Source organism: Pochonia chlamydosporia, chromosome 3 (genome assembly GCF_001653235.2).
Source record: "Pochonia chlamydosporia 170 chromosome 3, whole genome shotgun sequence".
Classification (NCBI taxonomy): domain Eukaryota; kingdom Fungi; phylum Ascomycota; class Sordariomycetes; order Hypocreales; family Clavicipitaceae; genus Pochonia; species Pochonia chlamydosporia.
In genome coordinates, this window is record NC_035792.1 from 5302966 (window position 1) to 5330053 (window position 27088).

The 27088-nt window shown below is 50.9% G+C and overlaps 10 protein-coding genes across 10 annotated transcripts; 2 read left to right on the forward strand and 8 right to left on the reverse strand.

Moving 5' to 3' along the window:
* Positions 1–555: 555 nt before the first annotated feature.
* On the forward strand, positions 556–1155 carry VFPPC_17455 (hypothetical protein; the record flags this gene model as incomplete). Its single annotated transcript, XM_022429163.1, has 1 exon — positions 556–1155. One exon carries the CDS (start codon positions 556–558, stop codon positions 1153–1155), a length of 600 nt encoding a protein of 199 aa, XP_022285651.1.
* Positions 1156–5126: 3971 nt separating this feature from the next.
* VFPPC_17454 (transposase-like protein) lies at positions 5127–7123 on the reverse strand (the record flags this gene model as incomplete). The annotated part of the gene is made up of 3 exons (XM_022429162.1): positions 5127–5160; positions 5226–6096; positions 6160–7123. The coding sequence occupies 3 exons, from the start codon at positions 7121–7123 to the stop codon at positions 5127–5129; spliced, it is 1869 nt and encodes a 622-aa protein (XP_022285652.1).
* A 484-nt stretch (positions 7124–7607) lies between these two features.
* On the reverse strand, positions 7608–9227 carry VFPPC_17453 (Ribonuclease H-like protein; the record flags this gene model as incomplete). The annotated part of the gene is made up of 2 exons (XM_022429161.1): positions 7608–8921; positions 9021–9227. 2 exons carry the CDS (start codon positions 9225–9227, stop codon positions 7608–7610), a joined length of 1521 nt encoding a protein of 506 aa, XP_022285653.1.
* A 681-nt stretch (positions 9228–9908) lies between these two features.
* On the forward strand, positions 9909–10521 carry VFPPC_17452 (hypothetical protein; the record flags this gene model as incomplete). The annotated part of the gene is made up of 2 exons (XM_022429160.1): positions 9909–9993; positions 10094–10521. 2 exons carry the CDS (start codon positions 9909–9911, stop codon positions 10519–10521), a joined length of 513 nt encoding a protein of 170 aa, XP_022285654.1.
* Positions 10522–11153: 632 nt separating this feature from the next.
* VFPPC_15937 (chromo (CHRromatin organization MOdifier) domain-containing protein) lies at positions 11154–12134 on the reverse strand (the record flags this gene model as incomplete). The annotated part of the gene is made up of 1 exon (XM_022428988.1): positions 11154–12134. The coding sequence occupies one exon, from the start codon at positions 12132–12134 to the stop codon at positions 11154–11156; it is 981 nt and encodes a 326-aa protein (XP_022284537.1).
* A 2849-nt stretch (positions 12135–14983) lies between these two features.
* On the reverse strand, positions 14984–16102 carry VFPPC_17451 (hypothetical protein; the record flags this gene model as incomplete). The annotated part of the gene is made up of 1 exon (XM_022429159.1): positions 14984–16102. The coding sequence occupies one exon, from the start codon at positions 16100–16102 to the stop codon at positions 14984–14986; it is 1119 nt and encodes a 372-aa protein (XP_022285655.1).
* A 284-nt stretch (positions 16103–16386) lies between these two features.
* On the reverse strand, positions 16387–17532 carry VFPPC_17450 (Pol protein; the record flags this gene model as incomplete). Its single annotated transcript, XM_022429158.1, has 1 exon — positions 16387–17532. The coding sequence occupies one exon, from the start codon at positions 17530–17532 to the stop codon at positions 16387–16389; it is 1146 nt and encodes a 381-aa protein (XP_022285656.1).
* A 2651-nt stretch (positions 17533–20183) lies between these two features.
* Positions 20184–21302, reverse strand: VFPPC_17189 (hypothetical protein; the record flags this gene model as incomplete). Its single annotated transcript, XM_022429064.1, has 1 exon — positions 20184–21302. The coding sequence occupies one exon, from the start codon at positions 21300–21302 to the stop codon at positions 20184–20186; it is 1119 nt and encodes a 372-aa protein (XP_022283874.1).
* Positions 21303–22280: 978 nt separating this feature from the next.
* VFPPC_17449 (transposase-like protein) lies at positions 22281–22721 on the reverse strand (the record flags this gene model as incomplete). The annotated part of the gene is made up of 1 exon (XM_022429157.1): positions 22281–22721. The coding sequence occupies one exon, from the start codon at positions 22719–22721 to the stop codon at positions 22281–22283; it is 441 nt and encodes a 146-aa protein (XP_022285657.1).
* A 47-nt stretch (positions 22722–22768) lies between these two features.
* Positions 22769–24385, reverse strand: VFPPC_17448 (transposase-like protein; the record flags this gene model as incomplete). The annotated part of the gene is made up of 2 exons (XM_022429156.1): positions 22769–23198; positions 23274–24385. The coding sequence occupies 2 exons, from the start codon at positions 24383–24385 to the stop codon at positions 22769–22771; spliced, it is 1542 nt and encodes a 513-aa protein (XP_022285658.1).
* Between the last annotated feature and the right edge of the window lie 2703 nt (positions 24386–27088).

The window sequence follows — 27088 nt, forward strand, 5'->3', positions numbered from 1 at the left end:
GAACTTGCAAGTGAAAGAGAGCCAACTAACTAGGTGATAGCAAGGACCGCTCCGGATGCGGCACTCTCCTCCAGTGATAATATTGATTCCGAGGTTCGCAGCCTCTGAATCTCACGGGCAAGCAATCGTGCATGCAGTAACTCTCCAAATATCAAGATCTCACCGTCAGGGCTAAGTCGGCTGCATTAGATACTTGTCCGGAGCAGACTTGCAAACAAATAATCAAATCAAATTGACACTCTGATTTGATTTGATTTAAGTATACTAGCCACGGATTTGATTTAATTTGATTTGACTTCATCCCAATTTGATATATTTGCCTCATTTGACATCATTTGGATATCTCTATGTCAACATACCTGGGCACAATAACTTGTTATAACCATGGTTTTTGGTTTATAACCATAACCATACCGAAAATTTGGGTATATGGTTATAACCATATATAACCATCTTGGCGTCTTGGCGCCTTGGCACTAATTTCTGGGGAAAATTTCTGCAAAAGCCCCGATTCAACTATGTTTAATCCTCTAATCTACCCTATCTGCCGCTGCTATGTCTTCGGACGCTTCGTCCAGTATCGTCTCTGCTGCGCAAACATCAGCGCCGGCAACGCCATTACATTTCGATGTTATTTTCAAGGTCGAGTATGTCGGTAAGCCCAACACCACGCTCAAATCCGGGGTCCAGCGTCGAAAGCAGTTTACCTGCAGGCAATGTAATTCGTGGAGTACACCTCACCGAACGAATGCTGTCAAGCACGTTCTCTCTGTCCATCCGCTGTCCAGGTCTTCTCAATCATCAGTGTCCGCGCCGATAGCACAGCGAGATATCTCGTCCATGTTTGTGCCGATAACTTCTCAGAATGGCCTCCGCAATAGCTTCAATCAGCAAGCCTATCGGGAGGCCATCATTGGCCTGCTTACTCGACGTCGGATGCCTTTCTCGGCCGTTGAATGGAGCGAAATGAAGGATATGGCCCTGGCCTGCAACCCAGCTATTGAGGACCTCCTCATCAGGGTGGTCGTCGATATGATCGATACGATACGATACGATACGATATCGATATCGATGGGCGATATCGTCGATATCGTCGATATGAACGAGCACGGACCACATGACTCAAATTACCCTCTCACCACTGTTTCAAGCTAAAATTATTTACATTGACATTGTGGAAATTAACTACTGTCTGTTCCGCGCGCCACTCCATTTTTCCTCCAATGCTTTAAACATTCTACCTTCTCAATAGTGTCCTCCCCAAGCTTCATCCGCTCCCATGATATAGTCCGCCGCGCCCCTGAGAATACCCTCTCTGCCTCTGCGCTCATCGCAGGAATTGACAGCACATTAACTGCAAGCTGCGAGAGTTTCGGCCAACGCTTGCGTTGCTGCGCATCTAGCCACCACTCAAGGGCAGGAATGTCAATGAGGATGGCAGGCTCGCTGGTGTACTCCTCATATTCATCCTTGCTCTGTGGTCGTGGAAAGTTCCGAAGCCTCTCAGCAATAATGTCAAACGCTTCCGGGCTACCCATGGTCAAGGCTCGAACCCACTACACTGGATAGCCACGTGGACCATCCATAAATGGTCCATCTCTATTAAATCCATCTTGTCGGCGCTCAGATTACATAATATCCATTACATTCGTGCTTGAAATGGATGTAATTGATGTATTTAGGTGGATTTAGGGTAGGTTTTGAGGATATTGTCGGATAAAACTGCCTCTGTTGACAGAACAAGCAAACTTGGTGTAAATGCTGGTTGTCATGACGTCGGCTATGAGAACTGAGAATAGCCGGAAAAAGCAATTATTTGCTTCGGACGAAAGGAAGTGTTCTGATATTAAAAGGAGAGCTGCAGACTCTGTCTGCAGCTCGAACAACAAGAATAACAATTTTGAAAAAGAGCTTAGTTAACAATGAGTCTCATAACGTGACACTCTCTGTAAAGATTTCATGACAACCAGAATGATATTTCCTAAACGGGTTAGTCTTGGTGGTCTTGTTGGTCGGACCGGTCCGACCAACTGGTCCGACCAAAGTGGCTTGGTCTGGTCTGGTCTGACCCCCCAGACCAGACCAGACCGGACCATTCCGATCACTGATTTGCACACCTTGGTTAATCGGGGGATGAAGTTGGACTATGCTACCTCCACGTGGTATCCCCTGGCAATCTGGACGCAAAAGCGTCCAGAGCCAAATGCTAAAGCAGAGAGTTGATGGAAGGGTTCATTTTTCCCCGGAATGGACCGCATGTCGTGAAGTTGGCACGTGGCGGCGTGTCACGACAAAGAGCCTAGAACAGCCTTGTCCATGGAGAGCAGCCATGGAAACATTACACAAGGCCAGTGGTAACATCAGAAGTACCGGGAGTGACACAGACAGAGGGCGACCAGACAGCGCAGAACAACACATGCTGAGCGAGAACGGCCATTTGGCCTATCAGTTACCGAAGTCAAGACATGAGCTAGACGACAAACCCTCGAACAAGCTAGAGAACAGCAATGTTGGACAATGCATACATGATACTGGTGAGCACAGAGAAAGAAAACCACGGATGCGGATGCGGATTCGGATGCGGATTTTATTTGCTTTCGACACGAGTTGTCAACGAGGATAATGTCAGCAGCGACGGACGCTGTGGCTGTCATTATTTATTTTTTTACTGGCTGAATTTAGCCAGCACTATGAGTTATCAAAAGGAAGCTCAAATCGTTCATAAGGGCTTTACGAGAGTCGAGACGTGACCATTTGTCGAAGCAATAATAGATTCACCGATGAGGCCCTCTGGGCGAATTCCCCTGGCGTAATATCCCTACCTACCTAGGTCAATCATGAGACTTGGCAAAATGAACTGTACCCTTGTCACGAAATTGAACTCGACCGCCCGTACAGTGTTGCACAACTTAGAACTCTACTCAAGGTAATTGGACTTGGCCATATACTTCGTATCCTAAAGTAGTGAGGTTCAGTATTTACTGAAGAAACGGATTGTGCTAATAAAAGTATCAGATACAAATGTATTCCAAGACTGCTCTCGTACAGTACCAGCAGCTAGTTGTAAGGGGCTGCGCCGCTGTTTGTTCAACATAAGGGTGCCGTATGATTGTCTATCTAAAGCTAGGGAGAAAGAAAGGAGAAGAGCAAGCTCGAGGCGAGCCTCGAGCTTGCGCAGTTAAGTTGCAGTGGCAACTTAGGCGAAATTAATCCAATTACACAACCGACCGTCTGCACGGCGCCGAAGCTCCGGGCCCGGCAGAGCCGGGTCCACAGCATCGGGCATAGCCCGTGACAGTACGGTACTATGGCCAAAATACAGTACGTATGTACGTACGTGTACTATGAAGTTGCATCACTACTCATAATTGCTTTTTCCTACAAACTTTATTTCATTAATGTAGTTTTGATGACGAAGTCATGACACTGAGTCTGTTTGTTCAGTCGACTGAGGCAGCATTATCCGACAGTCGTCCTACCCGGTACAGTTGTTTATTGTACGTCTATTACGTGTTTTCGTCGATGTAAATGTCAGCGAAAGTGAATTTATCCTACGTTTCACCAATCAATATAAACAATATATTGCCAATATGAATCGCCTTGTATTGTATTGTCACAATATCGCAAACTCCGTATGGATTGCCACTATATCAGAAAATGCATATCATATGGTAGTTATGTATTGCGGTATATTGTTTTATTTTCATATTCTTTACCACAATGAGCCCGTTACACTTCGAGCTCTGCACTAGTAGCGATAGAGTCCAGTTTGTAAGAAACGGGCCTAGGTGACGATACTCGCTCCCCTCGATCATTTATGCAGCAGGTTCTAGCAGTGTTCTACTATAGTGCTTACCACGCGCGCCCGTGACTTATGCAGCCGGCCTATCCTGCCGCCTGCGCACAGCCTATGAGTGGGTCGTAAAATGCCTGACGAATTCCCAACCCCGCTCCCACAACAACCACAGAAGAACACAAGATTCAATCAATAACATCATTACTGATTCTGGTCCGATAATCCATTGCATAACTCGTCGTGAACCAAGATGGGCGTGGTGTATCTAACAGTTGATATCGAGGGTTTTGTGCGGTCTTCCTATCAGACAACCCCATTGCACAATTACAATGTACAGACACATGCTAACGCAGGGACAGATCACCACACACGTGGCTGTGTCTCTATGGTCCGGCTATCGGCCTGGCCACAACCCATGACGAACACCACTGGCGCTACCCCATTCTGCAACCCGCGAACTGGGATCGCAACAATTTGACATCCTCGCAGGCGCCAGCAACCTCCCCCGATCTACAAATGCTTAGTTTTGAGACCCACGTGGCGCAAATCTTGACGCCACCCGAGGCACAGGACACGTCCGGTTGCCTTGCCATCCCTATCGCCAATCCCCACTTCCTCCCGCGCTACTCCTGCCACGCCACACTTTATTTGGAAGAATGGTGGTTCTCGAAATAAAGTTGGGCCTGGCACGAGTAAAAACTTTGATAGGGCCCACATAATTCCATTGTGGAGATGCACATGAGCATCTAGTTGGCGCGCCTTATCCGAGCCTGCCCTAGCTTCGTGTAACCCGGAAGGGAAGGGGCTTGATTTCAGCCTTCTCCTAGCAGACCCCCGCAAGTCAAGTTTCAGCTCCAAGCCTGGTGGGGGCCTTGAATACGATTGCACAGCCACTGCTCTTCCCACCCAACACGAATAAGACGATTGCACCAAAAGTGACGGAGCTGAAGGGATTCCACAATCCGTCCGTCCCAGTGACTGCTCAGGCAATACTGAATAAATTAGGACACTAATGTTCGCTGGCAACTTATGCCGCCACTAGACAAGCTTTAGTATTAAATAAGTGTGTCTCTGAACATGTGGAATCCATCCCCCTCAAACGGCCCTTTCAATGGTCACTTTCTTCAAGATGGCGAAAGTTTTGCAAGGAAAATACGAGGTGTCTTTCTCAATTCGTGTTTAGGTCATTACTAAGACTTGGGAGATAAATAGATGCCGAGGATGACAAGGATAATGAATGACAGGGATGGAAAATCAGAGATTGCACATGAAATGGATTGGAAGAGAGAATAGAAAAACACACAATACACACACACCCGGTGTTCTAAAACTAGCTCTCCACAACACCACCACCTGCGTCTCCTCTACCCTCCATGTAAGGGCACTGGTAAACCCATACACCCGCTCAGACCTACAATAATGCTCATACTCGTCCCTGATAGGTGCCGGTTGTAGATGCTTGTTTCGCCATTTCAAGAACTCGTTCGTGGTCGTGGATGGTGCCTCGGCGAGAGGAAGTGATTCCACGGGTTTGTATTCACCCCACAGCGCCTCAATCAACTTCTCCGATGACTCAATCCATTCCCTCTTCCAGTTCTCGTGTATATAATGCCATTTATGCGAGGGATGAAGAACTATAGCTGCGACATAGGCAGGCGATTCGTCAGTAAGGCGATAGTACTTATCCAATTTCGCCCAGCCCGAGTTATACATTGGTGCCATGATCGGATCGTCAGTATATGCCTCTTTTCCTGCTTCGAATTGTGCCAACACAAAGTCCATAGCCAGCAGAACATGGTCGAGAGTTGCAAACGATGACTCCAGAGCCTTGGTCGTCAGTTTGAGCTTCTCTAAAAAAGATTCGATCTTCTCGAGGATGGTCCAGTCCTCTGCAGAAAGCCTGTCTCCAGCGCAATCTGCTTCTACCCATTTGTTGAAATAGCCATCAATTGCTTCTCTAAGATTCAAGGCCGCTCGCAGCATGGTATACCACGAATTCCATCTTGTGTCGTTGTCTCGCGCAAGCCTGCGGTTATGGCTAATAGCCATAAACTTCTGGCTGCGCTGAACACTTCGCTGAATGTAAACGGCAAAGTTGTGAAGCTTACCAAGTGGGCCTTTCCGCCGCCACGCCTCAATCTGTTTCAGTGTCACATTGTGCAGACTGGAATCTTCGTGTTCGAGCGTCTCGTTATCGGTAACGAAGAGGAAGGATTTGGCGGCTAGGTTGATAATATGACCTTGGCAGCGGAGTCGGTGAGATTTGGGATCATACTGTATGTCAAATTGACGTAGAAGGGCTATACATCATGTATACATGTTAGCGGCGTTCGAAAGAAATTGTGAATTGTGAGTGTACCGACCAAGAGAAAGCGACTTCATCATTGTGTCGTTATTGGTTGCATTATCCATGACGAAATAGCCCAACTTAGAAGCAAAGCCCCAATCTTCAACCACTTCGATAATTGCCGCAGCGAGATGAGAGCCATCATGCTCACCGTCGATGTCCTTTAGGGCCAAAGTATGGTGTTCCAGCTTGCCGTCTTCCGTTACATAGTGAGCAACTACGCCCAAGATTGCCAGGGAGTTGGGAGAGGTCCAGAGATCGCAGCTGATATGAATCCTCGACTTTGCCGACTGAATGCGCTGCTTGATCTTCTCCTTCTGATCTTCATACTGGCGCATAATCCATTTCTTGATAGTTTGGTGTGTGTCTGGAAGCCAGGTATCAATATCGGCATTAACGTAGGATAGTAGTGCACGGAATTCTGCGCATTCCACAAGCCGAAATGGAAGAGAACGGGCGGCAATAAACCGTACGTACAACACTTCAAGCTGGTCCGGGTCGACCGAGTCTCCGTAATGATTGTTGAGTCGACGGCGTTTTCGGACATTTTCCTCGGCCGTAAGACGAGCTTGTTCGAGAATGGTTCGTATGGTTCTTACTTTGGCCGATCGTGGGGCGCCCTTTGGGAGGCCATGACCGTCCGGAAGAGGATCCGTTAGGTGCTTAGTTGGAGCCGCAGTTCCACCGGAACAAGAATATGTCTTCTCACAATACTTGCAGCGCCATTCTTCTTTCCTGGTCCGTTGATTGTAATATCTCGTTTCGATATCCTCGTCTGGCATGTGAGAGAAGATCCATGATGTTCTTGGCTTGGCGCAAGAGGCTACAGAGCCCGTGCGAGGTGGCAAAGGCTGGCATTGAGAGGCGTAGCTCTCGTCTGTGTCCAATGGTTGTTGGCTGGAACGCGCCAAAAGGTCATCGGATGGTGTTGAACGTTTCCGTTGCAGTGTTTGAACAAAATGCAGGCGCTGTTGAGGCATTGTCGCAGGATGCACCAGGCATATTTTCGCCAGAATCGTGCATGAGAACAGCAAATTGATCGCATTAGAGAAAAGAAGAGCTCAAAGTCCTCAAAGAGCCAGTTGGTTGGGCACATAGTTAAGGTAACACTCAGGGTTTGTGGCGGCGCCTTTCATTTGGTGGCGTAATTAACATCGCAGATTCGTAGCTGGCAGGCACGGATCAGGCGTCCTACCCGGCATCGTTTTTGATTGTCTATTATGTTTTATCTATGGCCACGAGATGGTAAATACACACTATTACATATGTTCGTTGACATGACTGTCGGAAGATAAGTGCGTTTTACGCAAACCATACTTACCAACCAATATAAACAATATATTGCCAATATGAGCCGACTGATATCATATTGTCACGATATAGGAAACCGCATATTGTATTGCCACGATATCAGAAAATGCATATTATATGGTATGTATTGCGATATATTGTTTTATTGTCATACTATTTACCACACTGTGAACGTTCTGTAAGAGTGTAATACGCGTCGAGTTTCGCCCACCCAGCCTCAACGCATGGCGCCATGAATGCGTCATTTCCGTATTCGATTCGTGCAGCCTCAAATTTACTAAGCAGGAAGTCCATCATCGGCAACGTTCGGTCAATCGTATACGCGTGACCTTCCGTAGCCTTGGTTGCATCAGCGAATGATTTGAGGAAATTGCAAACTTTTCTCAGCTCAACCCAGTCTTGCTCTGAAAGGGAGTCAAGCTTCAGGTCCTTCTCCTTGGAACAAAAGTAATCAATTTGATCTGCAAGTTCGATAGCTCTCGCGGTCATATAGTACTTGGAGTTCCACCTTGTATCGTTGTCGCGAAGAAGTCCCTTCTTGTCGCTGATCTCTTTAAACCTCTGTATACGTTGGGGACTACACCGGATAAAAACAACGATGTTGTGGAGCTTGCCAAGAGGACCAGCCTTCCTCCATTTCAATATATCAGATTCTGAAGGTTTGACATATTCGCTCGTGGTCTCCTTCTTGATCTTATTTTTCGTAGGTGCTTCCACTGGTGCCGCTTTTGGAAACATAAATGCGTGTGCTGCCAGATTGATAGTATGACCATTGCAACGAAGGCGGTGATGTTTCGCGTCATATAAGATATCATGCCTCTCGTTTAACAAGTTCTGTAGAGTATTCATCAATGTATCATTCGAATCTGCATTGTCCGAAACAAAATATCCAACCTGGGTGACAATTCCGTAGTCCTCGACAACATCCATCACAATCTGAGCCTGGTTCTCCCCTGAATGCTTACCATGCACCTCTCGTAGAGCAACGCAATAGGAAACCAACTCGCCGTTGCTGTCAATAAAGTGTGCAACAACGCCAAGGATGCCAAGCTTATTTGGAGAGGACCACAAATCGACGGTGAAGTGTATTCTCGAGACGGCTGATTGAAGAACTTGCCGCATACGCCGCTTTTGCGTCTCGAACGTTCGCATTACCCACTCGCGAATCGTCTGATGTGACGTAGGTAAGATTGAGAGCACGCCAGGATTGAGGAACTTGAGTACGGCTCGAAAAGTTTCTCTTGTTGCCATACGAAGTGCGACCCCGCAGTCCGCAATCCACTTTACATACAGTTGCTCAAATTTATCAGCGTTGAGATCTGTCGGTTCGTCATCGTGTCGACGGCGTTTAAGGGGGTTCGCGCTTTGAGACATCCGTGAGAAAGCCTCCTCAAGATGGTTCCTTGTTTTAGCCGCCCTTTCTTCGTTGGGCGTCAATATACCAAGAGTATTGTGCGATTTAAGGTGCTTTTAGATATGAGCTGTGCCTCCATTTTCGAGATATTCGGCAGGCTTCCCTTTGCAGTATTTGCAACGCCAGATAATCTGACCTTCCGTATTACGGACGATCTCGTTTTTTCCGAAAGGCGTATGGTCCCATATCTTCGATGTACGCTTCTTCTTCTTAAATTGAGAAGGCGACAGCGGCGAAGTATACGTTTCTCCGATGTCAGAATCTCCGTTGTCGCTGGCAGCTGATGAATCAGCCACTAGGGATGTTTGAGATGATATGGCCGCGAAGGAAGCGGCAATACCTGAGTGTTGAGAAGTCATTATGTATTAGATTAAGAATTGTCGACGAAGGAAGTGAAATTTCAGGGGCTGACACGCTTTATTGCAGAGAAGTCCTTCAATTGGGATCTTCATTCATTACGCCTGATGCGTACAGCAAGGGCCTCGTATTACTCGTGTTGCACCGTATTTGCACTGCATGAATATCATATTAAACGATATTCAAACGACCTCGCACTGCACCGCACGGTTTTCTATTTTTCTTGCACTGCACGGTATTTTTATATCGTGCAGGCAATACGATATTGAATACGATATCGTCTTATTTACGGCCACACTATTTACATCACTGCTCTGGTTGTCGTGAAATCAATACGAAGTTCTCGCCTCCCTTGCTAGAGGATGTAACGCCAGTAGTCCGGCTATCACATCGAGGCGATTTATCGCTAGGCTTGGAGGTACACATGGAGGAAACTTGCCGATCCAGGTCGCTGGCGATTCAGGCGTCAGTCCAGGGGACCAGCAGCTGTGGAGGTTTCTTTGTCCGTCATATATATCGACGAAAGCTAATTATTGATCTTAATACGAAAGACTGGCTGCTTGATGAAAGCAGTCCATACAACCCTTCCCCAAACGACAAATCTGCGAGTGGCGTGCGTAGGGTCCAGGGTTCGGATCTTAGCCGAACTACGCTAAATGTATTCTTCATTCCAGGCGACCGCTATGGGCATGTGGCTTGGTCAATTATACGCACCCACCATCGGTTCGACAAGTTCAGTAGTGATTAGCCTCCAGGGCGAAAAGTTTAGTTTGAGGCTGTGTTAGGCGATACCAATTTGTCACATACCACAGGTGTGATATTTAGAATTCTGGCTGTGATATTTCTTCTTGACACGCCGGTGAACTAGTAAGCGCGTCCACCTTGGCGGTGACTATTCATCATGACCGCCGCGGAGTCATCCTCGCCGAGCCCGACGTTCTCAGCCGAGCAGAGCCTTTGATGGATCTGGACAAGCGCCAGAATAAGGCACCAGATAGCCCCGCGGTCCAGAAGCTCAAAGCCGAGCGAAAGGCCATCTCGCCCGAGCTTGACCAGGCCACGCAGGACGTGCAGGCTGCCCGCAAGGCAGCCAACGCGGCCATCCCCCAGAACCTTAAGCAGAAGGAGAAGGATGCCGTCACGAAGTTAAAAGCCATCCGCCAGGGTCTCCCCGAGGATAAGAAGAAGCAGCTTAAGGAGAATGGAAAGGCCCTAGAGGCAGCCAGGAGGAAGAAGTCCCCTGCCCCGTCTGGCCCAGTGGCTAGCCCTAAGCCTTCTGCTACCCCTAAGTCCTAAATCAGGCTTTATTACCCTCCACGCCAGGGACAAACATGTCCACCAGGGGTGGAATCCGCCCTTCGTATACCCTCTACCAACAAATTATGTGCTACCTACCGCGACTCATACAAGATAGTTACAAAAGTTTAAAGGCAATAAACATGTTAATGATGGGTGCAAAAATACCCCAGCTCTGGGGACCATTGACATGTTTTACTGGTGACTGTAAGGGGCCAAGCTGCAGTTTGTTCAACGTAAGGATGCCGTACAATTGTCTATCTAAAGCTAAAGAGAAAGGAAGGAGAAGAGAAAGCTCGAGGCGAGCCTCGAGCCTGCGCCCCCCCCCCCCCCCCCCCCCCCCCCCCCCCCCCCCTTATCTAAGTTGCTGAGTGACAACTTAGGCGAAATTAGTCTAATTTGTAAGGGGCTGCGCCGCTGTTTGTTCAACATAAGGTGCCGTAGATTGTCTATCTAAAGCTAGGGAGAAAGAAGGAGAAGAGCAAGCTCGAGGCGAGCCTCGAGCTTGCGCAGTTAAGTTGCAGTGGCAACTTAGGCGAAATTAATCCAATTACACAACCGACCGTCTGCACGGCGCCGAAGCTCCGGGCCCGGCAGAGCCGGGTCCACAGCATCGGGCATAGCCCGTGACATTATCCCCTTCCTCCCTTCCGTCCCCGACCGTGGCGCCGGGGTCCAGTAGTCGTCTGATACTTCTCCAATGGCCCGTCATACTTCATGACTGGGCCGTAAACCGATTCAAACTCTTCCATCGCTTCTGTCTCCCGTAGAGCCTCCGCTGGCTCCCATGTTGCATCTGCATATCCACGCCAGCGTACAAATACTTCTCTAAATTTCCCGCGTCCACGGTTCTTCCAACGAGCGCAGAGGATCTCTTCCACTTCCCATTCTTGCACGCCGTTCTCCTCCTGTATCGGCGGCGGTTGTGAGTCGTCAACTCGCTGCCCGGGTGCCGGGTCTTGTCTAGCTCGGCGAAGCAGATCGACGTGAAATCGTGGGTGTATAGAACCTGGCACGTCTAACTCCACGACGTGTGAACTGATGACTTTTGTGACTGTGTACTTGTGGTGCAGCCAATCTAGCTTCTTGCATGGTCGTGGTGACCTGTAGTTCGCCATCGATAGCCAAACCTTATCTCCAACTTCAAATCGTTCGGCTGGCTGCCTCTTTGCATTTGTTGCCTCTTCTTGTTGCTGCTGGGAGGCGGCAATCATAGCCTGCATATACTCCGAGACTTCCTGCAGACGGCTAAGAAGGGCGTCTGCCTTGCCTTCCTCCTTGCTCTGGGGCGGATCTGCTGGATCCTCGACAGCCACTGGTTCTACATGGTATCCGTGTTCGACAAAGAACGGGCTGATCTTCGTCGCTGCGGATTCACGGTTGTTAAGGGCCAGCTGTGCCACTGGGAGGAAGTCCCCCCAGTCCTTCTGCATGTATGATACGTACGCCCGCAGGTATGCCTGTATCTCTTGGTTTGCTCTTTCCGGGCCCCCGTCCGTCTGTGGGTGGTATGCTGTACTTAACCGCTGCGTCACCCCGGCTAGCTTGCAGAACCTCTTCCAGAATCGACTCAGCCAGTTGCTCCCGCGGTCGCTTACGATAGACCGTGGCATTCCATGAAACCTATAGTGGCATTGTAGGAAACGTTTTGCACACGCTTCTGCCTCCATCGTGTCCATCACTTCCAGCGTTACAGCCTTCGTAAGCCGATCCACAATTACCCAGATATATGTTGCATTGCTAGGCCCTGTAGCTGGAAGATCGGTAATAAAGTCCATTGCTAAATGACTGCGTGGTCTGTCTGGGATAGGCAGTGGTTTCAGGAACCCTCTCTTCGACTGGCGCCAAATATGGCCACGTCCGCATACGTCGCAATTTGCAACAAATCGTCGAACCAACTGCGACTGTCCCGGCCAGTAGAAACTGCGAGCCACAATCGCCAAGGTCCCCTCTCTTCCTGGGTGGCCGGCGGCAGTTGAGTCGTGTGAGTCTTGCACGATGCGCGTCCGAAGGGTGTCCTTTTCCGCCTCGCCTTGATTCCCCTTCTCTCCAGAGCCTCCAGGTACCCAGATTCGGTCTCTGAAGGTCAGTCGCTTACCAGCGTCGATGCCGCATTCTGTATATCTCGTACCTTCAAATCCCTACGCGGGCGAAAGTAGCCCCGGCTCTCAGTTGCCGTACCGCTCGTACGCTGGCCCGGATATATCTGGTCGTACCTTAATTATTTACGTCCCAGAGCAGAATGAAGTAAGATTTGCGCCTAGGCTCTATAAACAAACCCTTTCATATCTGGCGGGGTTGGTGTCTTCCTAGATGCACGATCTTCTGCTGATTCGTAGTCTTGTTGATTCCGGAATAGAATTATCTGGGATCAATTGGATCACCCGCCCTCGTTCACGATCGTCATTTATATCCTGCGGGGCATCTTGTTCGCGGCGGGACAGCGCGTCCGGCACGGCAGCCTCACACCCGGGACGGTAGTCCAGCTTGAAGTCGAATTGTGAAAGCTCGGCAGCCCATCGGCTCTGGCGTTCCGTCAACTTTCTCCGCGTCATAAAGTATTCAAGGTTGCGGTGGTCTGTTAAGACCGTGAATGTTCCACAGCTCCTTAACTCTGCACTCCATGTGTCCAGGCACCTCATGATGGCCAACATCTCCTTGTCGTGGATCGGGTAGTTGTACTCTGCGGGCGACAGCCGCCGCGAGTAAAATGCACAAGCGTGTCGACGCCCATCCTTTCCTTCCTGGGATAATACGCCTCCAAGCGCATAGCCCGAGCAATCTGCTTCCACGAAGGTTTGCAGGGATGGATCCCACTGCCTTAGAATTGGGGCGTCGCAGAATCTTCGCTTCAGTTCTCGAAACGCCTCATCCTCTGCTTTACCCCAGCGGAAGATGACTCCTTTCTTCAATAGTGCATCTAGTGCCTTGGTAATCTGTGCATAGTCGGGAATGAAAATCCGATAGTAATTCGCAAACCCAAGGAAGCTTCTGACACCTTTTACGGTTGTTGGCACCAGCCACTCACGGATGGCCTGTTGCTTCTCAGGGTCGCAAGCAACCCCCTTGCCTGCTCGTACAATAAAGCCCAAATATTTGACTTCCTTTACGGAGAACTCGCACTTGGCCGGGTCCAGGTGCAGACCAGCATCTGCTAACGATCGGAGGACTCGACGCACTTTCATCTCGTGTTCACCCAATGTTCCGCTCGAGTAGATCAACACATCATCCAGGTACGCCGTGACGAAGTCGTCAAGGTACTTATTCAGCACGCTATTCATGTACCGCTGGAACGATGCCGGAGCGCCACTCAGGCCAAAGGGGCATACGAGCCACTCATACAGCCCGAATCTGGTCCGGAACGCCGTCTTCTCCTCGTGGCCCGGGGCCATGCGAATCTTGTGGAAGGCGGCCACGACATCTAGTTTCGTAAACCACTTGGCCCTTGTCAGATTGTTTAAAGTCTCCGCAATCAGAGGCAACGGGTAACGATCACGCTTCGTGATTGCGTTTAGTGCGCGGTAGTCGCAACAGAATCGTAAGCCGCCGTTTGGTTTCTTCACAAACAACACTGGGGCAGCTGCTGCCGAGCTGCTTGCCCGGATAAACCCTCTATCCAGCAGATCCCGCAGTGTTTTCCGCAACACGAGGAGCTCCTCGCGGGACATACTATACAATGGTCCCCACGGCAGTGGTGGTTCGTTCCCGTCGCTATCACGTTGCAAATGTACTTCGTGGTCGACCCCTGGTCTGTGCGGAGGCAGCTTCATCGCTTCTTCCGGCGAGAATAGATCTTTGAATTCGTCCAGCACTTCCTTGGGAACTGTCTTACTCGGATCCACTGGCTGTTTTGGCCTCAATGCCTTCTCAATATCAGACAGGCTGATCGCTTGCACTGCGGCCGCGCCGTGCCCTCGGCGCTTCCTCCCTCGGCGGCACTCTGCCGCAAACACAGCCGCCGGCACAACACGGGCGGCTCGGATCGCCTTTACCCCTTCGGGCTCTTCCTGTCCTAAGAGCCGTATGGTAATGCCGGCAACCCCGTGGTAGACTCGCTGTTCAGCCGCGTCGTATACCACCTTGTTCTTCTTCATCCACGGCCGGCCCAGGAACACATCTTGGCCTAACCGCGGAACGACATAAGCAAAGATGCGTTCGTCGTATCCTCCAGTCTCCATCATAAAGACTACAATCCCTGGCGACATCACGTCTTTAGTCGCCTCGGAAAACCCACCTAACCGCCTTGGATTCCTGTCGATAAATGGAATCCGCAGTCTCTTAACTACAGCTTCGTCGATTACGGCGTAGCAGTCACATCCGGTATCAACAAGGGCGCGCACCTGAATACCTCTATTAACCCGTGCTTCGATCAGCACCGGGTCACTATTCATCTGAGGCCGAAACTCTGCCCAACTCTGGATGTCCGCCTTGGTTGGCCCCGAGGCCCGCATTCGCCTCGAGGCTATTCTTTTCCCGCCCCTTCATCTTCACTCGTCTCGGACGTGGGTTCCGAACTGTCTGACGCCTTGGGCTTGCTCGCCCGACCGACTTTAGCCTTGCCTTTCTTCTGATTTCCTGGAAACACCACTTGGGCTGGGCAACTCGCAACAAAATGGCCTGTCCGCCCGCAACGATAGCACCGTCGTTCGTTCCGCGGCAATTCTGGCTTCTCGGCAGTCTTGTTTACCCCCGCCATCTTTATGTCACCGTCCTGGTCCTGTGATGAATGTTGGCCATGCTGATAACCTCCTGAGCGAGCCTTCTCTTCTTTTGGCACGGAACCTCCACGGGCTTCTAGCTTCTCCAGTTTCCCAGCAATTTCCTGAACTCGGCTTAGCCATTCCTGATATAACGTGGGTAGGTGCGCAGTAACCAAGCATCGTTGCAGTTGCGAGCTTAAGGCGTTCTCAAGGAACACAATCTTTGCGCTGTCTGGCCAGTCGCCTCCCCCTGCTTCCGCCAAGGCTTGTTCAAACCGGGGAAGGAATGTGGCCAGCGACTGATCTTCGCGCTGACGTAGAGTCCTCAGTGAGGTCGCTGCTCGTGACTGGATATTACTGTCCTTATACGTGCGGTCAAGGTATCGCATTAACTCGTGGGGGTCAAAATTGCCGCCTGGCCCACCTGCCGCGTAAAACGTGGCCACGACCTGTTGTGGTTTTTCTTCTAGGCACGAATTAATAAGATACCACAAGTCTCGGTTCCCGTTATAATAGTGTGCATCGAGTTCTAGCTTGTCTCTCATCTGCCTTGCCCAGGCCGCATAACCTTTCCGGGAGCCATTGTACTTTGGCGGGTTTGGCAATGGTTTCCTCTTGTTAGGGCTCCCATTTGACTGTTGCGGAAGCTGCGCAGCATCGATGCCGAACAAGCTCTCGCTTGGCGTTCGCGTTGGAAGCGGTGGTTGAAGTCCTTCCTGAGGTTGCGGCGCCGTCGTGCTGTTGGCGAGATGCTGCGTTAACGCCGCCAACTGGGCTTGCAAGGGCCCCAAGCTTGCATTGATCGCTTCATGAATACGATGGTCGATCCACTGGTGCTGGGACGTAGGACTATCACCGGACTGTGTTTGCTGCTCCATCATAGCGGTCATGCGACAGGTTCCGCGATAGTAGATTGATTGAGCTTTAGATATGTAAGGGGCTGCGCCGCTGTTTGTTCAACATAAGGGTGCCGTATGATTGTCTATCTAAAGCTAAGGAAGAAAGGAGAAGAGCAAGCTCGAGGCGAGCCTCGAGCCTGCGTATCTAAGTTGCTGAGTGGCAACTTAGGCGAAATTAATCCAATTACACAACCGACCGTCTGCACGGCGCCGAAGCTCCGGGCCCGGCAGAGCCGGGTCCACAGCATCGGGCATAGCCCGTGACATTATCCCCTTCCTCCCTTCCGTCCCCGACCGTGGCGCCGGGGTCCAGTAGTCGTCTGATACTTCTCCAATGGCCCGTCATACTTCATGACTGGGCCGTAAACCGATTCAAACTCTTCCATCGCTTCTGTCTCCCGTAGAGCCTCCGCTGGCTCCCATGTTGCATCTGCATATCCACGCCAGCGTACAAATACTTCTCTAAATTTCCCGCGTCCACGGTTCTTCCAACGAGCGCAGAGGATCTCTTCCACTTCCCATTCTTGCACGCCGTTCTCCTCCTGTATCGGCGGCGGTTGTGAGTCGTCAACTCGCTGCCCGGGTGCCGGGTCTTGTCTAGCTCGGCGAAGCAGATCGACGTGAAATCGTGGGTGTATAGAACCTGGCACGTCTAACTCCACGACGTGTGAACTGATGACTTTTGTGACTGTGTACTTGTGGTGCAGCCAATCTAGCTTCTTGCATGGTCGTGGTGACCTGTAGTTCGCCATCGATAGCCAAACCTTATCTCCAACTTCAAATCGTTCGGCTGGCTGCCTCTTTGCATTTGTTGCCTCTTCTTGTTGCTGCTGGGAGGCGGCAATCATAGCCTGCATATACTCCGAGACTTCCTGCAGACGGCTAAGAAGGGCGTCTGCCTTGCCTTCCTCCTTGCTCTGGGGCGGATCTGCTGGATCCTCGACAGCCACTGGTTCTACATGGTATCCGTGTTCGACAAAGAACGGGCTGATCTTCGTCGCTGCGGATTCACGGTTGTTAAGGGCCAGCTGTGCCACTGGGAGGAAGTCCCCCCAGTCCTTCTGCATGTATGATACGTACGCCCGCAGGTATGCCTGTATCTCTTGGTTTGCTCTTTCCGGGCCCCCGTCCGTCTGTGGGTGGTATGCTGTACTTAACCGCTGCGTCACCCCGGCTAGCTTGCAGAACCTCTTCCAGAATCGACTCAGCCAGTTGCTCCCGCGGTCGCTTACGATAGACCGTGGCATTCCATGAAACCTATAGTGGCATTGTAGGAAACGTTTTGCACACGCTTCTGCCTCCATCGTGTCCATCACTTCCAGCGTTACAGCCTTCGTAAGCCGATCCACAATTACCCAGATATATGTTGCATTGCTAGGCCCTGTAGCTGGAAGATCGGTAATAAAGTCCATTGCTAAATGACTGCGTGGTCTGTCTGGGATAGGCAGTGGTTTCAGGAACCCTCTCTTCGACTGGCGCCAAATATGGCCACGTCCGCATACGTCGCAATTTGCAACAAATCGTCGAACCAACTGCGACTGTCCCGGCCAGTAGAAACTGCGAGCCACAATCGCCAAGGTCCCCTCTCTTCCTGGGTGGCCGGCGGCAGTTGAGTCGTGTGAGTCTTGCACGATGCGCGTCCGAAGGGTGTCCTTTTCCGCCTCGCCTTGATTCCCCTTCTCTCCAGAGCCTCCAGGTACCCAGATTCGGTCTCTGAAGGTCAGTCGCTTACCAGCGTCGATGCCGCATTCTGATATCTGTACCTTCAACCCTAGCGCGGGCGGAAAGGCCCGCTCTCGTTGCCGTACCGCCTCGTACGCTGCCCGATATATCTGGTCGTCCTTAATTATTTCGTCCCAGAGCGCCTGTAAATCGCTGGCCTCAAACACCTTCATATCTGGCGGGGTTGGTGTTTCTAGTCCGATTCTGCTGATTCGTAGTCTTGTTGATTCCGGAATAGAATTATCTGGGATCAATTGGATCACCCGCCCTCGTTCACGATCGTCATTTATATCCTGCGGGGCATCTTGTTCGCGGCGGGACAGCGCGTCCGGCACGGCAGCCTCACACCCGGGACGGTAGTCCAGCTTGAAGTCGAATTGTGAAAGCTCGGCAGCCCATCGGCTCTGGCGTTCCGTCAACTTTCTCCGCGTCATAAAGTATTCAAGGTTGCGGTGGTCTGTTAAGACCGTGAATGTTCCACAGCTCCTTAACTCTGCACTCCATGTGTCCAGGCACCTCATGATGGCCAACATCTCCTTGTCGTGGATCGGGTAGTTGTACTCTGCGGGCGACAGCCGCCGCGAGTAAAATGCACAAGCGTGTCGACGCCCATCCTTTCCTTCCTGGGATAATACGCCTCCAAGCGCATAGCCCGAGCAATCTGCTTCCACGAAGGTTTGCAGGGATGGATCCCACTGCCTTAGAATTGGGGCGTCGCAGAATCTTCGCTTCAGTTCTCGAAACGCCTCATCCTCTGCTTTACCCCAGCGGAAGATGACTCCTTTCTTCAATAGTGCATCTAGTGCCTTGGTAATCTGTGCATAGTCGGGAATGAAAATCCGATAGTAATTCGCAAACCCAAGGAAGCTTCTGACACCTTTTACGGTTGTTGGCACCAGCCACTCACGGATGGCCTGTTGCTTCTCAGGGTCGCAAGCAACCCCCTTGCCTGCTCGTACAATAAAGCCCAAATATTTGACTTCCTTTACGGAGAACTCGCACTTGGCCGGGTCCAGGTGCAGACCAGCATCTGCTAACGATCGGAGGACTCGACGCACTTTCATCTCGTGTTCACCCAATGTTCCGCTCGAGTAGATCAACACATCATCCAGGTACGCCGTGACGAAGTCGTCAAGGTACTTATTCAGCACGCTATTCATGTACCGCTGGAACGATGCCGGAGCGCCACTCAGGCCAAAGGGGCATACGAGCCACTCATACAGCCCGAATCTGGTCCGGAACGCCGTCTTCTCCTCGTGGCCCGGGGCCATGCGAATCTTGTGGAAGGCGGCCACGACATCTAGTTTCGTAAACCACTTGGCCCTTGTCAGATTGTTTAAAGTCTCCGCAATCAGAGGCAACGGGTAACGATCACGCTTCGTGATTGCGTTTAGTGCGCGGTAGTCGCAACAGAATCGTAAGCCGCCGTTTGGTTTCTTCACAAACAACACTGGGGCAGCTGCTGCCGAGCTGCTTGCCCGGATAAACCCTCTATCCAGCAGATCCCGCAGTGTTTTCCGCAACACGAGGAGCTCCTCGCGGGACATACTATACAATGGTCCCCACGGCAGTGGTGGTTCGTTCCCGTCGCTATCACGTTGCAAATGTACTTCGTGGTCGACCCCTGGTCGGTGCGGAGGCAGCTTCATCGCTTCTTCCGGCGAGAATAGATCTTTGAATTCGTCCAGCACTTCCTTGGGAACTGTCTTACTCGGATCCACTGGCTGTTTTGGCCTCAATGCCTTCTCAATATCAGACAGGCTGATCGCTTGCACTGCGGCCGCGCCGTGCCCTCGGCGCTTCCTCCCTCGGCGGCACTCTGCCGCAAACACAGCCGCCGGCACAACACGGGCGGCTCGGATCGCCTTTACCCCTTCGGGCTCTTCCTGTCCTAAGAGCCGTATGGTAATGCCGGCAACCCCGTGGTAGACTCGCTGTTCAGCCGCGTCGTATACCACCTTGTTCTTCTTCATCCACGGCCGGCCCAGGAACACATCTTGGCCTAACCGCGGAACGACATAAGCAAAGATGCGTTCGTCGTATCCTCCAGTCTCCATCATAAAGACTACAATCCCTGGCGACATCACGTCTTTAGTCGCCTCGGAAAACCCACCTAACCGCCTTGGATTCCTGTCGATAAATGGAATCCGCAGTCTCTTAACTACAGCTTCGTCGATTACGGCGTAGCAGTCACATCCGGTATCAACAAGGGCGCGCACCTGAATACCTCTATTAACCCGTGCTTCGATCAGCACCGGGTCACTATTCATCTGAGGCCGAAACTCTGCCCAACTCTGGATGTCCGCCTTGGTTGGCCCCGAGGCCCGCATTCGCCTCGAGGCTATTCTTTTCCCGCCCCTTCATCTTCACTCGTCTCGGACGTGGGTTCCGAACTGTCTGACGCCTTGGGCTTGCTCGCCCGACCGACTTTAGCCTTGCCTTTCTTCTGATTTCCTGGAAACACCACTTGGGCTGGGCAACTCGCAACAAAATGGCCTGTCCGCCCGCAACGATAGCACCGTCGTTCGTTCCGCGGCAATTCTGGCTTCTCGGCAGTCTTGTTTACCCCCGCCATCTTTATGTCACCGTCCTGGTCCTGTGATGAATGTTGGCCATGCTGATAACCTCCTGAGCGAGCCTTCTCTTCTTTTGGCACGGAACCTCCACGGGCTTCTAGCTTCTCCAGTTTCCCAGCAATTTCCTGAACTCGGCTTAGCCATTCCTGATATAACGTGGGTAGGTGCGCAGTAACCAAGCATCGTTGCAGTTGCGAGCTTAAGGCGTTCTCAAGGAACACAATCTTTGCGCTGTCTGGCCAGTCGCCTCCCCCTGCTTCCGCCAAGGCTTGTTCAAACCGGGGAAGGAATGTGGCCAGCGACTGATCTTCGCGCTGACGTAGAGTCCTCAGTGAGGTCGCTGCTCGTGACTGGATATTACTGTCCTTATACGTGCGGTCAAGGTATCGCATTAACTCGTGGGGGTCAAAATTGCCGCCTGGCCCACCTGCCGCGTAAAACGTGGCCACGACCTGTTGTGGTTTTTCTTCTAGGCACGAATTAATAAGATACCACAAGTCTCGGTTCCCGTTATAATAGTGTGCATCGAGTTCTAGCTTGTCTCTCATCTGCCTTGCCCAGGCCGCATAACCTTTCCGGGAGCCATTGTACTTTGGCGGGTTTGGCAATGGTTTCCTCTTGTTAGGGCTCCCATTTGACTGTTGCGGAAGCTGCGCAGCATCGATGCCGAACAAGCTCTCGCTTGGCGTTCGCGTTGGAAGCGGTGGTTGAAGTCCTTCCTGAGGTTGCGGCGCCGTCGTGCTGTTGGCGAGATGCTGCGTTAACGCCGCCAACTGGGCTTGCAAGGGCCCCAAGCTTGCATTGATCGCTTCATGAATACGATGGTCGATCCACTGGTGCTGGGACGTAGGACTATCACCGGACTGTGTTTGCTGCTCCATCATAGCGGTCATGCGACAGGTTCCGCGATAGTAGATTGATTGAGCTTTAGATATGTAAGGGGCTGCGCCGCTGTTTGTTCAACATAAGGGTGCCGTATGATTGTCTATCTAAAGCTAGGGAGAAAGAAAGGAGAAGAGCAAGCTCGAGGCTCGCCTCGAGCTTGCGCAGTTAAGTTGCAGTGGCAACTTAGGTACGCAAGCTCGAGGCGAGCCTCGAGCTTTCTCTTCTCCTTCCTTTCTCTTTAGCTTTAGATAGACAATTGTACGGCATCCTTACGTTGAACAAACTGCAGCTTGGCCCCTTACAGATATGCATTGTTAAGCTTATCAATAACTAATTATTAATAACTGTCACGGGCTGTGCCCGATGCTGTGGACTCGGCTCTGCCGGGCCCGGAGCTACGGCGGCGTGCAGACTGTCGGTTGTGTAATTAGACTAATTTCGCCTAAGTTGTCACTCAGCAACTTAGATACGCAGGCTCGAGGCTCGCCTCGAGCTTGCTCTTCTCCTTTCTTCCTTAGCTTTAGATAGACAATCATACGGCACCCTTATGTTGAACAAACAGCGGCGCAGCCCCTTACAGTTAAATACCCTCTAATAAAATTATAGCTATTTTTAGCTATAAATGCGATTTTTAGCAGGGATATCTAAAAGTGTATTTTGTATGGGATTTCTAGGCGGCCAGCTCACTATGCTGGCCAGCTCACTATGCACCCACGTTACCGGATCTGTAATAACAATCCACATGGAGGATGTCCGACGTAGGCAGCAGTGTGGCTAACAGACCGACAGACCCAGACCGGCCCCTTCGGTCTGTCGGTCTGGCCTTGTCGAGGCTCCCGGTCGTCGGTCTAGGACTGTCTGACTTGAACAAGCCGGTCTGTCTAGGTCTGATAGTCTGATCCCGAAATTCTACCGTGCTGCTACAATGGGATTATAACCGTCCGAATAAATCTCATTAGGTCCATAAACATTCATTACTACGCTACCTGCCCTCTCATTAGCCAGTGCTTTTGGAGTTGATCCGCCTCAACCACCTCAGGCGCTAGCTGATTGCGCTCATCCGTGATCATCTTTTTTGTCTGACTGAACACCCTCTCACATTCAGCACTCATGCCAGGAATTGAGAACAGGTCGAGCGCCATTCGATACAAAACTGGATATTCCAACTGATGTTGGTTCCACCATTCAAGAGGGTTGGCAACGTCGAGATCTTGGGGGTAAATTGGCCGTGTCTGGAATAGATCAAGCTCGCTAGTTGCCTTGACCTTCTTTCGCTGTGTATTCAAAGAGCGGATTGACCATTTCCCAAATGAACTGTAGTCATTAATATCGGCTTCGATCTCATCAGCTTCGTCGTCAAAAAGTCCCACTTGAGCTTGGGTTTCGACGTCAGCCTGTCGTACATATTCATCGAACATGCTACCCACAGCAGACTGCATGTCGCTGTACCACAACGGCTTATCCATCACAATTTTCCAGTGCCTCTCTCAAAGTAGTCATACCCATAAGATGGGTGAAGCGCTAATGCCGCTCGGTAGACTGGCGTACGGTCCGTTTTGAGGTAATAGTCTTCAAGCTTCGTCCATCCGCAATCAATTCCCGACTTAACATGGGACGGCTCCTCGAACTGAGTTTCCTCCGCGGCCTGTTTAAATTTGACGAACAAATAGTCCATTGTCTTAAGGGTCTCCCACACCGCACCATGCCCGCCCTCTGCCTCTGGATTGTTGGCGTTACCCTCCATCGTCTTGGTAAGGATGTAAAACGGCTTTAGGAAGTCACGGAAGCGCTCTAGTTCAGCCCAATCCGCAGCGTTGAGAAAATCCTTAGTTAAGTCACGGTGGACGGGATCATGTTTGGGCTTTTGCCAGCGAGATTGATAGAGCTCTATGGCACTGCGCAATTCCAGTGCTAGGAGAAGCCAATACTATGTCAGCGGATGTCTAATGGAGATGTCCGGCCATGTAAGCATACCACGATTGATCATATCGTAAATGGAGTTCCAGCGTGTCTTGCCATCAACAACAATCTCCAATGTAAATATTGCGTCGTCCCCGGCGAGCTCGGTCTGTAAACGCCGAAGCACCTGTCGTCGCTGGTCCGTCCGTCGGATATAGGTGGAAAGGTTGTGGAGTCTGCCGATAGCCCCCTTCCTGGCCCAAATCTCGAAACTAAATTCGTCCGTAGCCCCACGAAGCTCCGCCTCGAACTTACTGACGTTTGACCCAAAGATGACAGCGCGGACAACCAGATTGATAATGTGGCCTACGCAACGCAGTCGACGCCGGCTCGTGTCCATTGGGAACCACCTCGCAAGCGTCTCTAGGCAAGTGTCGTTACTTTCGGCATTATCAAGCATGAAATATCCGAGTTTGGAACCTATTTCGTATTTCTCGATTACCTCCTTGATATACGAGGCCATATTCTCACCAGAGTGTGGCCCAACTAGGCGCGGCAGTCCAAGAAGGACATCACGTTCTTTGCCCTGGCTATCCACAAAGTGGCCAAGAACGCCAATGTAGTGGAACCCGTTGGAAGCAGTCCAGAGATCAAAGCTAAGGTGGACGCAACTCTTTGCGTCCTTGACGAGATTAAAGATAATCTGCCGCCGAGATTCGAAGGCTTGACGGATCCACGAACAAACTGTTGTGTGATGCTCGGGAAGTAGCTGACTCGCAACCTCCCCGCCGTTCGTAATCAACCACCGTAGCCGCTCGCTTGATGCTTGTCGGAAGGTGACATCCTCGAGGATGACCCAGTCCACGAAACGAGATTTCCATGACCTTTCGTCAAAGTGGGAGGCGAGCTGAAAGCCTAGACTAGTCTGTCGCGGCAAAGGGCGTACAGAAGAGGACGCGGATTTGGCCGCTATGGTGAACGGAGTCGCCAAGCATGGACTCCTGTCACCAAATTCAACGATCTGGTGCTGACGGACTAGGTGTCTCGCGGCATGAGCTGTCCCAGAGGAGGCGTACAAAGCCGTCGAATAACTCCTTTTTTCGTGGCAGAGCCTGCAAAGCCAGTAGCGTACTCCCCCATGCTCTAAATTGGCTCCATGTCGATATATCCAGGACTCTTTCATATTCGTGCCGACAACCCGTCTGTGACGCGGCCTCTTTTTGGCGCCAATGAGTCTTCTACCGCAGTGCCATATGTTCCCCCAAGTCAATATGGAACCCGCATTGGGATGTATCGTCTGCTGCAGCCTCTGGGGTGGTACTGGTCGGAGTCTGAGGTAGATCGAACACAAGAGACTGGGGTGTAGATGACACGGGGCTCGACGCTCTGCTAGAAGATATCATAATTCGGTATCAACGTAATGTACGGAGCACGACATTCATTTTGCAATAGTTTCCTGCAAGTGCAGACGCGTCAGTGCGTAGACGCGTCAGTTTGAGCATATATATTTCCACGGCCGAGCTGGCCAGTGGTGGTGGCACTGAGACAATTGCCCAATTAGGCACAACACCCAGACCGACTCAGACCACCCCAGACCGACTGGCCTCGCCGGTCTGACGGTCTGACGAGAATGGCCGGTCTGTCGGTCTGCGGTCTGCCAGACGGACTCAATCGGTCTGTCAGACGGTCTGTCTGTTAGCCACACTGGTCATCTTGGCCCAACCCATGTCCTCATTACCATCACCCCGCAAATTCAATGCTCAAGAGGAGGCATCCCGATTTGGTTGGCTTCTTCATGGGACTGACAAAGATATGTATAAAATCCACGGCGGTTGTGGGTTTTCGAAGAAGCTGCTTCACATTATGGGCCAGATAACGTATTGTGCAGCACGGTTGGAGCAAGAGCCGCAGACCCCAATCGTGCCGGTGACCGCAAAATATTTGTATACAGAGCTGCGCGAGATGAGACAGTGGAGCTCTGAGTCGAGGAGTTGGGAGAATGCAAAAACTAAGCCACTAATGATCAAATGGATACGATCTCGACCAAAGGATTATCAGATCGACACAAACGCGTCAATGACGGATGTGACTGCAGAAGCCTGGCGCTTTGCCGCAATTCTTTATCTCCAATGTCGGGTGTTCCGGTATGTAGCAAGATTCGAGGCCTTGATATGGCATCTACGAAACCACTAACTTGTCGAGTTCTTAGATTCCCTAGAAATCATCCCGAGGTGGTATCCAAGCTAGATGATCCTGCCAGATGTATCACAATTATGCCAACATCGGGAACTCATTTTACCGCTCAGGCACCGCTGTTTCCTGTATTCTTACTAGGAGTATTGGCAACTGTGCCTGAACATAAAGCTGTTTCGAGTAACTGGTTTAATGAAGTCCTCCAGACCCCCGTCAGAAGTGTACGTTTACTATCTCTGCGGAGCGCCTTCTGGTAATATTGGAGCGTCAATAGCTAATGGCCTTTTTGGGGACAATACAGAGTGTTCCACCCTTACACACAGCGCTCTTGCATATTTGGAGCTGGATTGACAAAGACATCCCCGTCTCGTCGCTACCTACCCTCGGGACAGATCAACCCATTCACTTACGACTAGCTTGGTGGGAGCATTTGGTCACCCGAGTCCAGGCACAAGAACAAGAAGTGCTCTGTCTGACGTGATGAAGCACAAAAAATTGTTGAAAACGAGACGCATATGTGGATTCGAGACATGGATCCCTCGGACAGCTAGCCGATCGGTTTCTTCTCCAGAACCTGCAGCAAAAGAGGTCGTCTGCCTCAGGTGTCAACTCATGGGCGACGGAACTACGATGGCCATTAGACTCCAGGCGGAAATACACATTGGCAACGGCGATCCCCTTCGCAGCTTTCACGGACGACCCATCCAAGACTGAATAATCTACTGGGCCTCGTTTTAATCACTAAGATCTGCGTACCTCGCTGACAAGCCAGCGGGTCCTTCCTCCGAGCATGAGCCGAATCCCGTGAACTTGCATGAACAGCACCCGGCAGCCGCGGAGCGGGCCTAACGGGTTACGCGAAACCCTGTGGGGATGGGACAAACATTGCCCCTAGACTTGATGACGAGTGTTGGGTGGCTAATAAATCGCCTGGACAGATTGTTCCTGCCACTTCAAGTTTTCACCAACACGAAGATTACAAAATTATCTCACAATCTCCAAATGCTTTCGTCATGCCATGCTGGGTTCATTTCATCATCATCATCATCCGTACTGTCAGCTTCTCAAGCAACCGCACAAGTATAAAGCATGTGCTAGAGTCGTAGGTTCTTAGCCTTACAGTCTCTTTACAGATAAGTGCCCACCCATTCAGTTTTGAGCGCGGCCTTGTTTCACAGTTCTCCACGGCACATCGAATTCTGTTTGGCGCACTGTTAAGTGCTTTGCCTCGTGGCCCTCGGAAACCAACTCGATGTGGTGATGCATCTGTTGGTTTCCGATTCTCGAAGCGAACCGCGCAATATACCTCTACATAAACAGTTAGTATTAATACGCCCTTGACTCATGTCTGTCCAAATCCATATGCACATACATGCCCACATTTCTTTAGTGCCCAGAAATGACGTTCACGTGGCGCGCGTTTCCTTTTCCTGCCATTCGCGGAAGTCGCACTTGGCAAGGACCCGGCTTGCCGGGTCTCAAGTACGGGGTTTTAGCCCGTAACACAACCTTTTGTTTTTCTGCCTTTTTATATAACTACAAGACTTCTCAATTTTTAAGTCTTTTTAATTGAATTAGTTAACGTACTCCTGTCGCGTAGAATATAAGCTGCTATGAGAGGTGCTGGAAAGAATCCAGTAAGCCTACACTTTTGCTCTTTTTAGCGCAACAACTCCACAAGCGAGCTGGACAC